Source organism: Atractosteus spatula, chromosome 9 (assembly GCF_055471065.1).
Source record: "Atractosteus spatula isolate fAtrSpa1 chromosome 9, fAtrSpa1.hap1, whole genome shotgun sequence".
NCBI lineage: Eukaryota > Metazoa > Chordata > Actinopteri > Semionotiformes > Lepisosteidae > Atractosteus > Atractosteus spatula.
In genome coordinates, this window is record NC_142714.1 from 19,538,946 (window position 1) to 19,552,744 (window position 13,799).

Below are 13,799 nucleotides of genomic sequence, written 5' to 3' on the forward strand. Positions count from 1 at the left end.
GTAGTCTGAGCTAGTATACAGGGATGTTCAGTGAGGTTCTTAGGCTTTAGGAAATTAATATAATATAGATACTTTCTGGTAACATCTGTTGAAGGCATAGTGTTCCTCGATTCTACTGGACCAGTCTTGAATGAATAAAAAAAATAAAGAATAAAAAACAGGTATTGCTTTAATTGAATGGTATTTGTTTATTGTTAATGGTCTGGCACTAGTCAATAAGAGGTATTTTTAGACTTGGTGCAATATTTTTTCTTTCCTGTAACCAATTTCCCCTCCCTGCAGGAGCAGACTAGTGCTGGCCCCCATGCCAGCAAGCTTTTCTGATTTGGCCTCACCTCAAGTGTTTAGCAGTCTGTTCCCCGGCTTTCCAATTCAGAGAGCCGAGCATCTGCTCAGGAAGGCAGTTGTCTGCAGTGAATTGCTCCTGCTATCCCCAGACCAGCCCTTAAAAAGACAGTGCCCAGCCCCAGGTCTGGCATGCTATGCCCCTTCCACCATATGGTTCTGAGAGTTTCCAGTTGTGAGCCTTAGCTTCGTGTGAAATTGTCTTTGTTGCTACAAACTGATCCCAGCACTTTCCCCTATAATCATTACATATCTGTAGGCATTACAGGATAGGATAATTACAGGACAGCATACTGTACTAACAGTTCTACTGCTTTATGCCAATACCATCCAATCATTTTCTCATAAAAATCACCTTGCAGTATAAATTTGAAAGGCAAAAAAAGTTAACACAAGGGAATTGATCAGCTGTTACAGAGGCTCCTCATTTAGGATACACATTATCTCTGTTTGATTGATATTCACCTTCTATATTGAATGTTAATCAGATTGCAGCATGTGTTGTAGTAAAACAGGAACTCAGTCACAACCTAGTGACGCTACTTAAAATTTCATGACTCGCTTAGAAATGACTGAAAACATCAGAATCAAAAACATTATCCCTAGGTAAAATAAAATAGCTGAGTCTGTTTTGAATTTATTTTAAGCACACAAATATGTCAACGACAGCATGTTTTCGACAGCAAAAATATAAGGATTTTTTTTAATTTAAAAGCCAATTTTGAGACTATTGCTTTTTCTAAATGTGACAAAGTTAAAAAACTCCTTTTTATTTTACTTGGATAATTCAAAAGAATTTTAGAATACCATAGATTACATTCTCATTAGTTCTTGAATTATTGTTGTTCTCTATTGATTATCCCAATATAATAGAATTTTCTGCTAATACTGTTTAGCCAATTTCATTAGTTAATAATTCTTCTCTTTTAAAAGTTAAAATTTGACTGTGCTGTCAAATTTTTAAAACATGGATGATTTAATGTTTGAATGTCCTAGAAGAACTAAAAACAGATCTTGATTTCATTTTTTTTTTAAATTCAAGTTTCAAATTCTGAAGAATAATTAACATATTTGATACCTCTTGTCTTTTGGTGTAGAAAATCATAGTTGCTTTTCGGTGTTCTTAAAAGTTTCTCCTAGTTTGATGTTATGAAATGTCATGACATCAAACAACGTGTACATTGGACAATATTTATTACTGTATTTCAGCCCTGAGTAAGTCTAGTAACAGCAAGTGTTAATGTTGTGCATTGAATTCTAACAGTTATAGACATACAGTATCATATAGGTAGCTGTGTCAGCATGCGTAGGCTGCAAAGGAACAGGTAGTGGGTTTATTCCATGCTGAAAAGAAAAGAAAGGAAAAGAAAAGAAAGGAAACACAACGTTTCGGCTGTGGAGCCTTCTTCAGGTCTTCTTTTTTTTCTTTTCAACATGGATCATATTATGTTCCGTGTGTCTCAATATGGTCCTGCCAATCTGTTTTTAGAAATAAATGCAAAATGAAATACAAGGTCAAGCTAGGACCCTTGTCCATGCCTAGGCTCTTTGTGTGAGCTCCTGAGCCATCGAGGCTTCACTCCTCAGCTGTTGCTGCCTGTCAGAGGCTCTGCTGAAGTAGTTCATCAAGCTGCACAGTGCTGACAGTGATTTTGTGCTGAAAAGCAATTTTTAGGCTCTGGGAGTTATATAAGCAAATTCCAAGATGGCCTTGGCTGTTTTGTCAGCACAGAAAGCAAACTGTAAAACTACAATGATTATTAAATGATTCAGTAATTAATGTTTATTAATTGCTAAAGTCTCAATCTTTCAATTCTATTCCTAAGGCTTCATCACTTCAGACTTGATTAATGTCTAATTCTAAGGTATATGCTGTTTTTTTAAGTATTCTATTCTGATAATCACGTACTTAAGGATATTAATTGAGAAATAACATTATATTTAAAGCAGAATGGAAAAACATTGATTTTGCACAGGGATCTTACATACTTTTTTTGACTGAGTAAGCTTGTGTCACAATTTCTGAACTAGTGCTTAAAACCAAGTACACACATAAGATTTTGTATTTTTTTATTTTTAATGAATAAAACCCAGTGCACGGGGTTTATATCACATCATTTGTACATTTTTGGCTGCTGTGAAATATAAGATCTAAAGAAGACTGTCATTCTTTCTTAATCAAACCCAAATAAAAACAGCCATATAAAGAAAGATGGTTTTAATCAAGGAATCTATAAAAATGCTTTTATGTTGGAAAGTTTTCCATTACTGGATGATTTGGCATCTTTATTAGTCACTAGAGAAACAAACTGTCATTTGTTGAGCAAAAGCGGTGCCTTAGATTTTACCACAAAGCATTAACTTTAACATCATATTTAGTCAAGCATGAAGAAACCAGGTGGTTAAGACTGAAATCTGTTTTTCGGATGAGCTGTTCTAGAGCACAGCTGTTTTATGATTATTTTTCTCAGCAGGGATAAAGTACCGACAACTATGAGTTCACTATCGTGTGGCAGGGACTTCAAGATATTAATTCACCTGGCATTTCCAAAAGACACAGGACTTCTGGATTGCAATTTTAAGTCAGGTGTATGCAGTTCACTATAACTTTTTTTTATTATTATTAGCCTAATATGTAATAGGGTTTGTAAAAATAAAAGAATAGATTTATAAAAGTTATTACACAATGAAGATAAACTGTTAACAGCCTATTGCAGGTCACATCTTTTTGCATGTTTTTTATACGTTTTATTCATTTTTTTCTTTCATTCCATTTGTTTTCTCATTATGTTTGTGTTCATGGCCCGTGCAGATGGCAGAGACACTGAAAAAATCTGCTCTTCTAATATACCAGGAACCCATTGCCTGGAGGGGGAGAACCCATGAACCTCGGACCCCCAGAGGTTTCATTTCTCCCACTGGGTGTGTGTGTTTTCCTCTCCTCCGTTCCCACATGGGCTACTGTTGCTGTACAATATGGTCAGCTGCTATATAATTCTGTAAAGTGCTCCATGAAAAACCTTTACAAAGTGTGCTTAAGCAAGGTTTTGTGTTAAGAAACATTGATTGATTCTTTACCCACTTTCCCACTGGATGCAGTCTTGGCTAAAAAATGAAAGTACTGAATACTCAGACAGCAAAGATTGAGAATCCGGAGTAAAAGGTTAAAAAGGAAGATAATCACTCCCATTTAGTATAATAAGGTTTGTATAGTGGGTTTTCCAGAATCAAGACAGCTGTATACATTACTCTATAGCAGGATTCTTGAAAAAAAGGAATCCTTATGTGGTTTCTAAATTTAGAACAATGGGACTTCATCATGGAAGTGAGTGATTAGAATACATGGACACTACTTTCCTGAAAATCATGATTTCCCAGTACACTGACAGCCCCTTTTGAATGAAAGCTGCTGATCCTACCTTGCTCACTTGGCTAGAGAAACTATTTTACATTTTTACCCAGATTATAGCTCAGCAACAGCCCAGAGATGACCCAGTAGAGATTTGCCTTGGTCCGTTGCAGTACTGTTTAAAAGCAAAGTTAAGGATATCATTGCTGTTGCTGTTATTGTCTTTCTTTTTTCTTTCTCAGCAGTTGCTACGCTATGTATACTATAATAATTCAAAATATAGTTTATTCTTTGATTGGATGACATCAGATTTGATGTATGGTACCCAATATGGTAACACTTTATTTGAATGTTGCTGTATAATGACTTCATAATCTCTTTATAAGTGCTACACAAAACATGTAGCATGGCATAATGTGAGCATTAGAGGTCATGACATTGATTTTAGAATGGCATCATACAGTGCACTATAAATGATGCTTAATGATTAATTGGAATTCATGTGGACTAAAGTCTCCCTCTAAACTTGCTAGCAGTTTGTATTTCCTATGAAAAAAAACGTTAGCATGGTAAGTTATTTGAGAGCAGAGTGCGTTCATCGCACTACAAAGGAATATTTAAATCTCCATAAAGGGGAGTGATGATGTAGAAATATTTGAAATCTACACATTTTGAATAAGAAATGTATTATGGTTTCTGAAACTTGACTTTTTTGCTAACTTACCATACTTTTGTAATAACTTATTGATATATTTTTTAATATATAATATATTTGACAGATCAAAGTCATCTGGCATTTATGTCACTGGACATCTTGTACAGAAAGTGTCACGTCCAACAGCAGCTGTATTCTATCCTGCAAGCGACCTCTTGCTAATCAGGCCACAGCTATGGGTAATTCCAGCAAGCGTCAGGGCGCTGATCAATTATCTAACCACGACACCACACTAATGACCGCACCCTCCACTTCCCGGGATATTTAAACCCTCACTACCCTCAGGTCGCCGCTTGGTATTAGACTCTTTTCTAGGAGCTCCTTCCTCGCTGTTCTTTGCTAAGAAATTCTCTTCTTGACTAAACCTCTTGCCTTTGATATTGCCCCTTCGTCCCTCAACTTCGACTTCAGTCCAGCATCTAGGATAAGTAGCCATCAATCTCCTCTCCCTTTTACCCTTTTCACCGACCCTCCAAAACTCTCTGAATAATGCACAGGGTCCTTCCTCTCCATCGTGGACACAGCATTCGTCACAGTATGGTTTTGTGTTTAACCCATCAGTCAAAGGTTTTTCTTTTTCTTTTTGGTTTACTCCAGATTTGACATACTGTAATATCATAAGTTACTACTCGTACAAATTTCTGCAGATTTCTAAAAACATGTAAACCATGTCATGCCAGTTCTGCGGTAACTCCTATTATGAAGTGAATAGAACATTTTCAAGATGAACTGGAGGAGCTGCTTGATTTTATCCTTGGCTCTTTACCTTTAGAATTGGCATAGCTCTTTCAATGACAATCATGTTCTATGGGATGCAGTTGAAACAAAAAGTCATTTCACAGTGGCAAAATGAGCCAACCAATATAAAAGAATAGCCTACTTAATGCTTTGGCCTACAACAATGCTGGCACATCCCTCCAAAGAGGTCCCCAAAACACTGACGCAGATTTTGTAGCAACACCTAGTGAAAAAAATCTGTCTGTGTCAAAACACAAAGTGCTCGAAAAGATACTCACAGCACTGTGTGTAGCCAGAGAGAATTTATGCATAGAAGAGCAAAAATTGAATTTGAACTCCTCACAAACTTCAGTTGAAATCAATCTGACTTTATCAAACATCTTGCATCTGATAAAATCATACAATCATACACACAGTTCCTGACAGTGCCTCCTCGTACACTGTTCTTTTATTGGATGCCAGGAAGACTTTATACTGACTTCAATTAAAATATTTACGGTCTGATATGCATCATGTGGGTCCGGTTTCAGGATTCATTAATGTCATTCATTGTATACAGCAACCCATCAGCTATTAACATTTTTTTTTGCTGGAAATAACATTATTTCAGATTTTTAAACAATGGGTTATTGACAGATTATTTTTATTTAACTAGAATAAACATTAATTTATAAAATTATGTTAGTAACATTTGCTTACAGTCTTCACTGTGCTATAATCAATATGAACTCTTAACAGGATAGAAAAGCCAACATTTATCACTGATTTCTTGCCTTATGTTTGGTTATGGTTATGGTTATGTCTACCCACCACCTACAGAAGATTGTGCAGTCATATGCACTGTGTGTATTTAAATCTTACCCAGGAACATTCTCAAAATAAGAACAGACCAGATTGAGTCCGGTAGAATACCCCAGTACCTGATTAGTTTAGAGAACAGTGGTTAGTGCAGATATGGAGTGAAGCCATGAGAGGAAACAAATCAAGCAGACTTCCATAAGAGGGGAACACTGATAAGAGCATAGAGAGGCTCTGTCCACAAAAATGAATGACAGAGCACTTAAAATGTGGAAAATTAAGGCAACATGCTGGCAGGGTTGCAGTTATAGTGTTGATTATGATAGCATTCTTACAGGCATCTTTGTTTTTGTATCTGTTGTCAGTAATATGCCACATTGGTTATTAAAAGATCACAGTCCTTGCTTCCTTAAGTCACGTGTGGGACATCCTGCTATGGTGTATACTGTATATCTCTGCCATGAGTATACCCATCTGTTTTGCCACACAATGTCAAAATGGTAGAGGTTCACCCATCCTTAGAATTTCAAAGCTTCAAAAACTTTTTACCAATGTTTTTTTTATAAGCAGTAATGATACACTGCAGTTCAATTGAATAAATGTCACAATCGACGTGAAGAATTTGGCTTAGGAATGCTCTCACGCTGTCCACTACAGTAATTAATTTAGTGTTGTGCCAGGCTGCCTATCCTAATCTGGTCACAGGGCAGGCTGGGAAAGATGCCAGTTTGTTAAAAAAAAAAGTGCTTAAAATTGTCTGGGACTTTAACATTTTATAAATAGTTCTAAAATTAGCAATTGTCTAGACTCTGCTGTGCTTACCTTTTTGGTGTAGCCTATTTATATTCACTTGAATATGTACCCATCCTCTTCATCCTTATCCACCTTCCCACTGTCATCCTCTACTTCAAGACCCTTGTAATAGTAACCATACACTGTAAGTGCAGTTAAACAACTGGTGCTTTTTGAACATTCCATTTGCTTCCAAATGTTCTGTCTAGGACTATGACATCCTGAGCAAACTAAGACATTTTCCACCTTATAGAACCTTAGAGGTATTTTGGACATCCAAAATGTGTGGAAATGAATCCATTCAATGAATCCATTCAAATTCATTTCCACAAAGTTGAGATCTCTACATTGCAGGCAGAGTTCAAATTTGGGGATGGGGAGCAAAAAGAGTTGTTGATTTTGCCTTTGGTCCCTACAAGAATACAGTCCCATCCTTTACTTTCCTGAAAGCAAAGATTGAGATGAATAAGCGCTTAAAAACAAATAACATAATAACAAAAACATTTTTTTTCAGTGTAGTTCACAAAAAGCACATTTCACGGTCCATGTCATGTTCTTCACTGCAGGGAATTTGTTAGGGCCCTAAGGACTATACAGGACTGCATCTTCTGGGGCACTACAGTGCTGCACTCCATATACATGGATAATTTTTAACAGACGTTGAACTGAAGGACTGTGGCACACCCTCGTCTCATGACCTCTGATGAGGTCTCTCAGTATCTCATTTGTTATTCATTATTCTCTTCTTTTTTCATCTGCATCCTGGAAAATATTAAAAGGACATTTTATTGTGCATTTTTATTTCCATTGTTATTGTAATTTCCATTGTTAATTTCTGTATTGGTTATTTGTGTCTTACCTGCTGTGGATCCACAGTGTCACTTATTTTCATGTATTTACAGTACAGAAACTGAAACAGATCTGGTTGAAATGGATGCTTACCTGTCCAACAAGCTTACAGTATTTAGTCTGGCACTCAATGTCTTGGAGTTAATCTTTGTGTTGGGTCGGTAATCTGGTCTGTGTGTTGTTTCACATCTGAATTTGAAGTAAGAGAGTATCTTTAAGATTTAGTGGCAAGTGTCTTCTGTGTCACTTGCTTTATTTTGTGTACTATGTTGTTTTTTCCACACCCATGCATATTCTGGTTAATTGTTATCACTCAATTGTGTGCCCTCCAATGAACCGATGTCTCAACCAGAGTATAATCCTATCTAATTCTGAGGTACCCCTACCAGGAGTAAGTGGTTTTCTGTTAATGGATGGATAATTAACATCTCCACACACTGAATGTACAATGCCTTTCCAATGATGTCCTATTTTGTTGAATTATAAATGAAAACACCTTTTTTCACTTAGGCGCACAAAATGTTTACTTTTGACTAGTCAAAAATGGGGGCCTCTGTCTGTGTGCTGTCATTGTGGTTCGCATGATTTCAGAATAAAAACACTTGTCTGCACAACGTCTCTTAGTCAGGTCAGGTGAATTTTTAGCAGAGTTATTGGACCAGCCAGACACTGCTTGGAATGGTCGTTCCTCCAAACAGAGCAGCTGAACAAGAGAACAATGGTTAGGAACAGTTTAATGAGACCAGCTTTGAAAAGGCTACAGTGTTCAGTGTTGTTTGCAACAAAGCATTTAAGTGATACTCCAACATGTGGCAAAATCCTTTGTAGCATCAGATGAAACATATTTGGCCATTTTTGTTTTAATGCAAAGGATTACGGTATATCTGAACAAACCATTAAAACCATCCCTACAGTCAAGCACAGTGGTGGCAGCTTAAGAACAATTCTATAGTTGTGTTAAACATTGCTCAAATGAATGTGGTGGGAGTCATTATTTTTTGCTATTTGTAGGATGGACCAACTTCACAGATCTCCTATATTACCATCACTAGTAGTTCCTTCTCCTCACCTCCTTGTAAGTCATCTTAAGGACAAAGAGTATTAGCTCTTCCTCTTATATATACTTTATGAGGCACCTTTCTACCTTTGCTCTGGTTCCTCATAACTTTTTCCTTTATTTTACTGTTAATAATATAGTGATGTTTAATTACCCTGACACTCAAGGTATTAGACAAGCTGAAGTACTGTAATGTGCACTGAACCACACTGTGTTTTTGCAATACTATAAACTTGTATGTGGTCTATTTGAGTGTGTTTAAGTTCACCTTGCTTTATATATAATAGTTTTAATACTGTAAAAAATTAAACATTAAAATTTCCTTTGATATGATTATCTGTTGTTTTTGAAAATCTAGTACACCCTCCCTCACTAGGACATGGATATTCAATGATCTACTGTATCATCAAAACCAGGGCTATTAAACCAGATTACAACAAAAGGGTATTTGCTTTAAATTGTATTTTTTTAAAAGTGTGCATAGTATGTAACAACAGTTCTTTGTCATCATTATGCTTTTAAAGTACTTTAAGGTCAAATGACATCAGCATATTCTGGTGTAACTGAGCTATAATAAATATGGTTCAAGTCCAGTCTCTTCATTTGATTTAAGGACCTTGAGTGTTATGGCAGTTCAAGCTGCCTTCCCCAGGGAAATCAGAGGAGCCAAGATAGCATCCAAATTTAAATCACACATGGAGACATTTTTATTAGGCAATCCTCTAACTCTGGCTAGAGCTGGCTGTTCCTATTGACAGATGGCATCACTGTAAAGGCAGTCTTATTTGGCTCTGCCTGAATGGTTTTACAGTGAAGGCACACCATTGTTATTAACCGCTTCTCAACACCACCGTGATCCAAGAGAAGGACAAGGACATCGTCTGTAGATAGAAATGTTAAATATATAGAAGACCAGCTTACTTCTAATAACCATCTATCATATACTGTACACCAAGCTCCTTCCATAGCAAATCATCCAGTGTTAATTTAACTTAGTGTTAAAAGTAATTATCTGCTATTTATTAAAAAATGTTAATGTGCTGTGGAGTTTGGTAGAACATAATCAATTTTGTAATTTATTAAGCCCTGCCTATCAGGTTTTCGACAGGCTTTGGTGGCTTGAGAAGAAAATTACCATAAGTGGTGCTTTTAATTGAACGATTCATCAGCTCAAGCCACTGGTTTCCTTTTTTTCCATTGATCTCAAATTCTACTGACCTTTTAATTTTTAGAGTTACTGAAAGGACGCATCATTAGGCTTAAATTAACAAGCCTGATAAAAAGGTGATTTTTACTCAACAGGTTGCAGAACTTTGTCTTTCCCGAACCATCCATTTCCCTTAATAATAGGCTTCTGCCAATTCTAATTAAACTTGAACTTTCCCCAGAGGAAACTAGCTGCATACTGAGGACATAGCCTTTGAAAAGGTCAGAGATTTATCTTTATCTTGTTCAATTTTTAGAAGCTACCTGTAGCTAATGCAAAGGGTGTAACCTCAAATGTTTCTAAAGCATCAATAAAGAGACTTATCAGCTCTGTTCATCTGTAGCACATACCCTGGCCAAGATGTTAGGAATTCCTACTGAATAATTGTTCATCATTTGAAAGCAACAACAACAGCTTGAACAGGACACTGAGATGTACAGTGTGTGACAAGCTTCTTAATTTTTTGCTGCCCTCTCTGTTTGTCTAGTAGGATCCACATAATCTGCAGTCTTGACAAGACTATGATGAGCAGGAGTGCACTGCATGTCCCATATTGTTCTACACTAACACTTTTTTTCAGAAATGATACACATACAATATGATAGATATCTGGATTTTAGTATAGATAGGAAACTAGTGAAGTTTGCAGACAGTACCAAAATGGGAAGATGAAATTCTAAACAATTTAGATAAGATTCAAGACTGGGCAAACACCTGACAGATGCCATTTAATGTAGACAGCTGCAGCATACAGTATTATATACGTAAACTATAGGTACAAACTGAAACACACCAAGCTTGAAAAGACTAATGTATTTTACACAACGTAGAGAGGCAAAAAACAATTTGTCAAGATATTTAAATTTTATACTTTTAACTATCAATGAATGTAAAAAGGCATTATTTAACTGCAGTCAAAGAGCAGACAGAACTTTGAAGAATTTGCTAGTGTTGCTTTTGCCATTGTTTTGTTCTCTTGGAAGATTTGTGAGGATCCACATTTTATCTGTGTTTCAGCCAATTTTAATTAAAATTATTATTTTTTTGTTTCTTTTTGACTTTGCTCCTGCTTTACCACTGCACTGGAACACTGTGCTGAGGACATCCTGACAGAAGAAGAGATGATTAAATAAAGTGATTAAATACAATGTTGTTTTGCACTCTGCTGCATTTCACCACCTTCTGCTAAAAGCAAGTCACATTGTGATGCTGAGAATTATATCCTAGTATATGAAAAAGAAAGATTTCATGAATGTACAGTAGTATAAGGGACTTTTTTCATTTTCCTGCTGAGAGTGAAAGAGCAATTCAGACAGTGCTGTAACTCTTTTTGAAGTGCAGTCTCCCTGTATATATCTCCATTGGCTTTTTGGAGTTTTAATTGCTTTGGAAGTTATTTAGAGGTTTGTCTTCCAGGGGTCACATATCTTGAGTCACTAATCAAATAGAAGTCAGGGCCTCATGCTTTCTGGTTGAAGAGTACGTTGTTATATTAAATCTCTCAACCATTACATTTCCAGAAACTAATTTCACAATGAAAATGATTCAACTTTATGTTCTGTTTCAGTGTTCATACCAAAATGACAGTTGCCATGTTCTTTCATTAATTTATGGCTTTCATTTAATTTGTAAAGAAATAGGAATAAAAAAAATATTTTTCATTGTTTTTTTTCCATGTTGATCACTGCATGCATACTGTTTGTGCTACTGTGTTTGTAGAAGTAACCGGGTTTTTTTAACCCTCTTAAAATGAGGCAATAACATCTGAGTCTGAATAATGTGAAATTTAAGATATCAGTTCAATTAATTCAATTTGGGGTGTGAACAAAAAGCCTTTGAATGACAAGACAGACAAGATGGCTATAACATGCAGCACCTTTTCTTGCACACGAACGTCTGTCTATGAAGCTTACTAGTTCTTAGGGAACGTTCGGAATAGATAATCTTTTTTTTTTACCCTACAGGTGGTTCTCTAAACGTCTCTAAAGTAAAAATTTCAAATCAGAAAGCATGAGAGGAAATAACTTCTTCTTGTTAAAGACATACTGTATGTAAGATGCTAAAGAGGACTGGAGTTTATTCTTGTAGGTTTCCTGATTGTCAGTTCTTTCTTATTATGCAGTATGTGTACTATATCTGTCTCTTACAGGGCATCTGTGATAAAAGGTGCTTTGAGAAATAACATACTGTACTGTATAAGCTTCTTTGGGATGCCCTTAGGCTCGTCTTTGATTCACACATGGGAGCTTTTTGCCGACAGTATTTCATTTCCAGCAGCTGTATGTGCAATATGATTGCTTGAGCAGTCAGCTAGACAGCATGCGGAGGGAAACCAAGGGCAAAAGGAGTCTCAAAAATGTAATGGAAAAGGTTGCTTTAATACTCTACTGTATGTGACACCAGTGACCTCTTACCCACGTTCAGTATACAGTATACACTTACCCAAACACAGCATATATAGTATGTGATTTAAATAGAGGAGAAATTAATTTACATAAAAAAACGACACCAATTTAAATTTAAGTGTGAAGCTGCTTATTGTCTCCAAATGGTGTTTTTTTTTTTGGCATCTAGAATATAAATATTGAGAACTGCAAGTTTGCTGTATGATTAAATCAATTTCCCATTTCATTTCAGGAAACCACTTAGAAAGGAGGAGAATGGAACAAGCCGGGGGGAATATGCAATGAGTTCCCGCAACAATAAGGCCCTGGATGCCAACAATGCCGTGGTGTAGCACTGTGAGATGAAGAAGAACGATAACTCAGTAAACACTCCCCTCCAACTTTCACTCCTTTCCAACAACCAGTGGTGGGGGGGGGGAGGCTGAACTTTGAAATCACGTGAAGATCGTGCTTAACGCACATTGGCTTTGCTAGGAAATGGAAGAGTTTAAACCGCTGGAAAGAGAGTGCTTTGGGGCTCAGGGCATCCTTTACATATAGTGCAGACATCAGATATTCAGAGCAGGAAGGCATCTCATCTGTGAAGCCTTGGTGACTGTCAGAGGATGAGCTTGTCAGTCCCCGTGACTGCAATAAGAGACGTGCAGAAAAAAAAAATACAATAACAAGCATGCAGTCTTCGTTGAATGCAACAACTTTTTAGATTCCTCTGCCTTTTTTTCTCATTTTCATTTCTTTTGAGGCTTCATCGACTCAGTAATGTTATTTGGCATGAGTGACAGGAGAGATGGCAGCCCAGTGTAGCCTCATTTCAAGGGGTATGCCTCTTTCCCTGCCCTACGAATCATTGTAGTGATGTGAAGAGAGGTGGATGGTGGCCTCTGGAATTCTGCATACCAAAAAAAGAAACACATTTCCCAGATGTAAGGAATGGATTGCTTGTGTCCCTGACTATGCAATTTGAAATGGCCGAAGGATGCTTTCGGTTACCAAAGGTGTAGTGAAAGGGAACTACACAGTGCTTTAAGTGCAGACGTGTCTAAAAGGTGCTGTTTTATGTTTTACCACTCATTTTATTTCACATTGAATTCAGCTCTAAACCCATAATCCAAGCAACTCACACCTGACTTGAGACTGTTCACTTTTATCCTGGGCCACCTTGAAAACTAGGTTAAAATACATTACTATGTTATCGTTGTTTTTTTAAGGATAATCTGCTCTCTCTACTTTTTAGAATTGGACTCTTTTTTGTGTGAGTGACATTTTTTGGTCAGCTCGTCTTGTTGTAAATTTGTATATAATTAAATTTCATTTAAGTCATTTGCTGAGACATCAAATCCAATGTCCATTTATTGCAGGTTCCCTATACAAGCATTTCTGATACAGACAGATTGGTTCCATGAAAAGAAATGAAAATCAATGACTGGTCCATGACATTTAGCACCTCCCCAATAACATAATATTTCACTGGTACTTTCATTTGATACAAATTAATTTGTGTGTGTATGTGTGTGTCAAGAGTTAAATATTAAGCTAATTAATAA

General features: G+C 36.5%; 1 protein-coding gene across 1 annotated transcript in view; it reads left to right on the plus strand.

The window, feature by feature from the left end:
- The window catches only part of LOC148828364 (proline-rich membrane anchor 1-like), a 79,684-nt gene extending 66,904 nt beyond the window's left edge, over positions 1-12,780 (plus strand). Inside the window, exon 4 of the mRNA XM_088925988.1 lies at positions 12,488-12,780. Within this exon, the coding sequence (XP_088782114.1) occupies positions 12,488-12,587 (100 nt within the window). The 3' untranslated portion in view covers positions 12,588-12,780. The remainder of the gene's footprint in view (positions 1-12,487) is intronic.
- Positions 12,781-13,799: the final 1,019 nt, after the last annotated feature.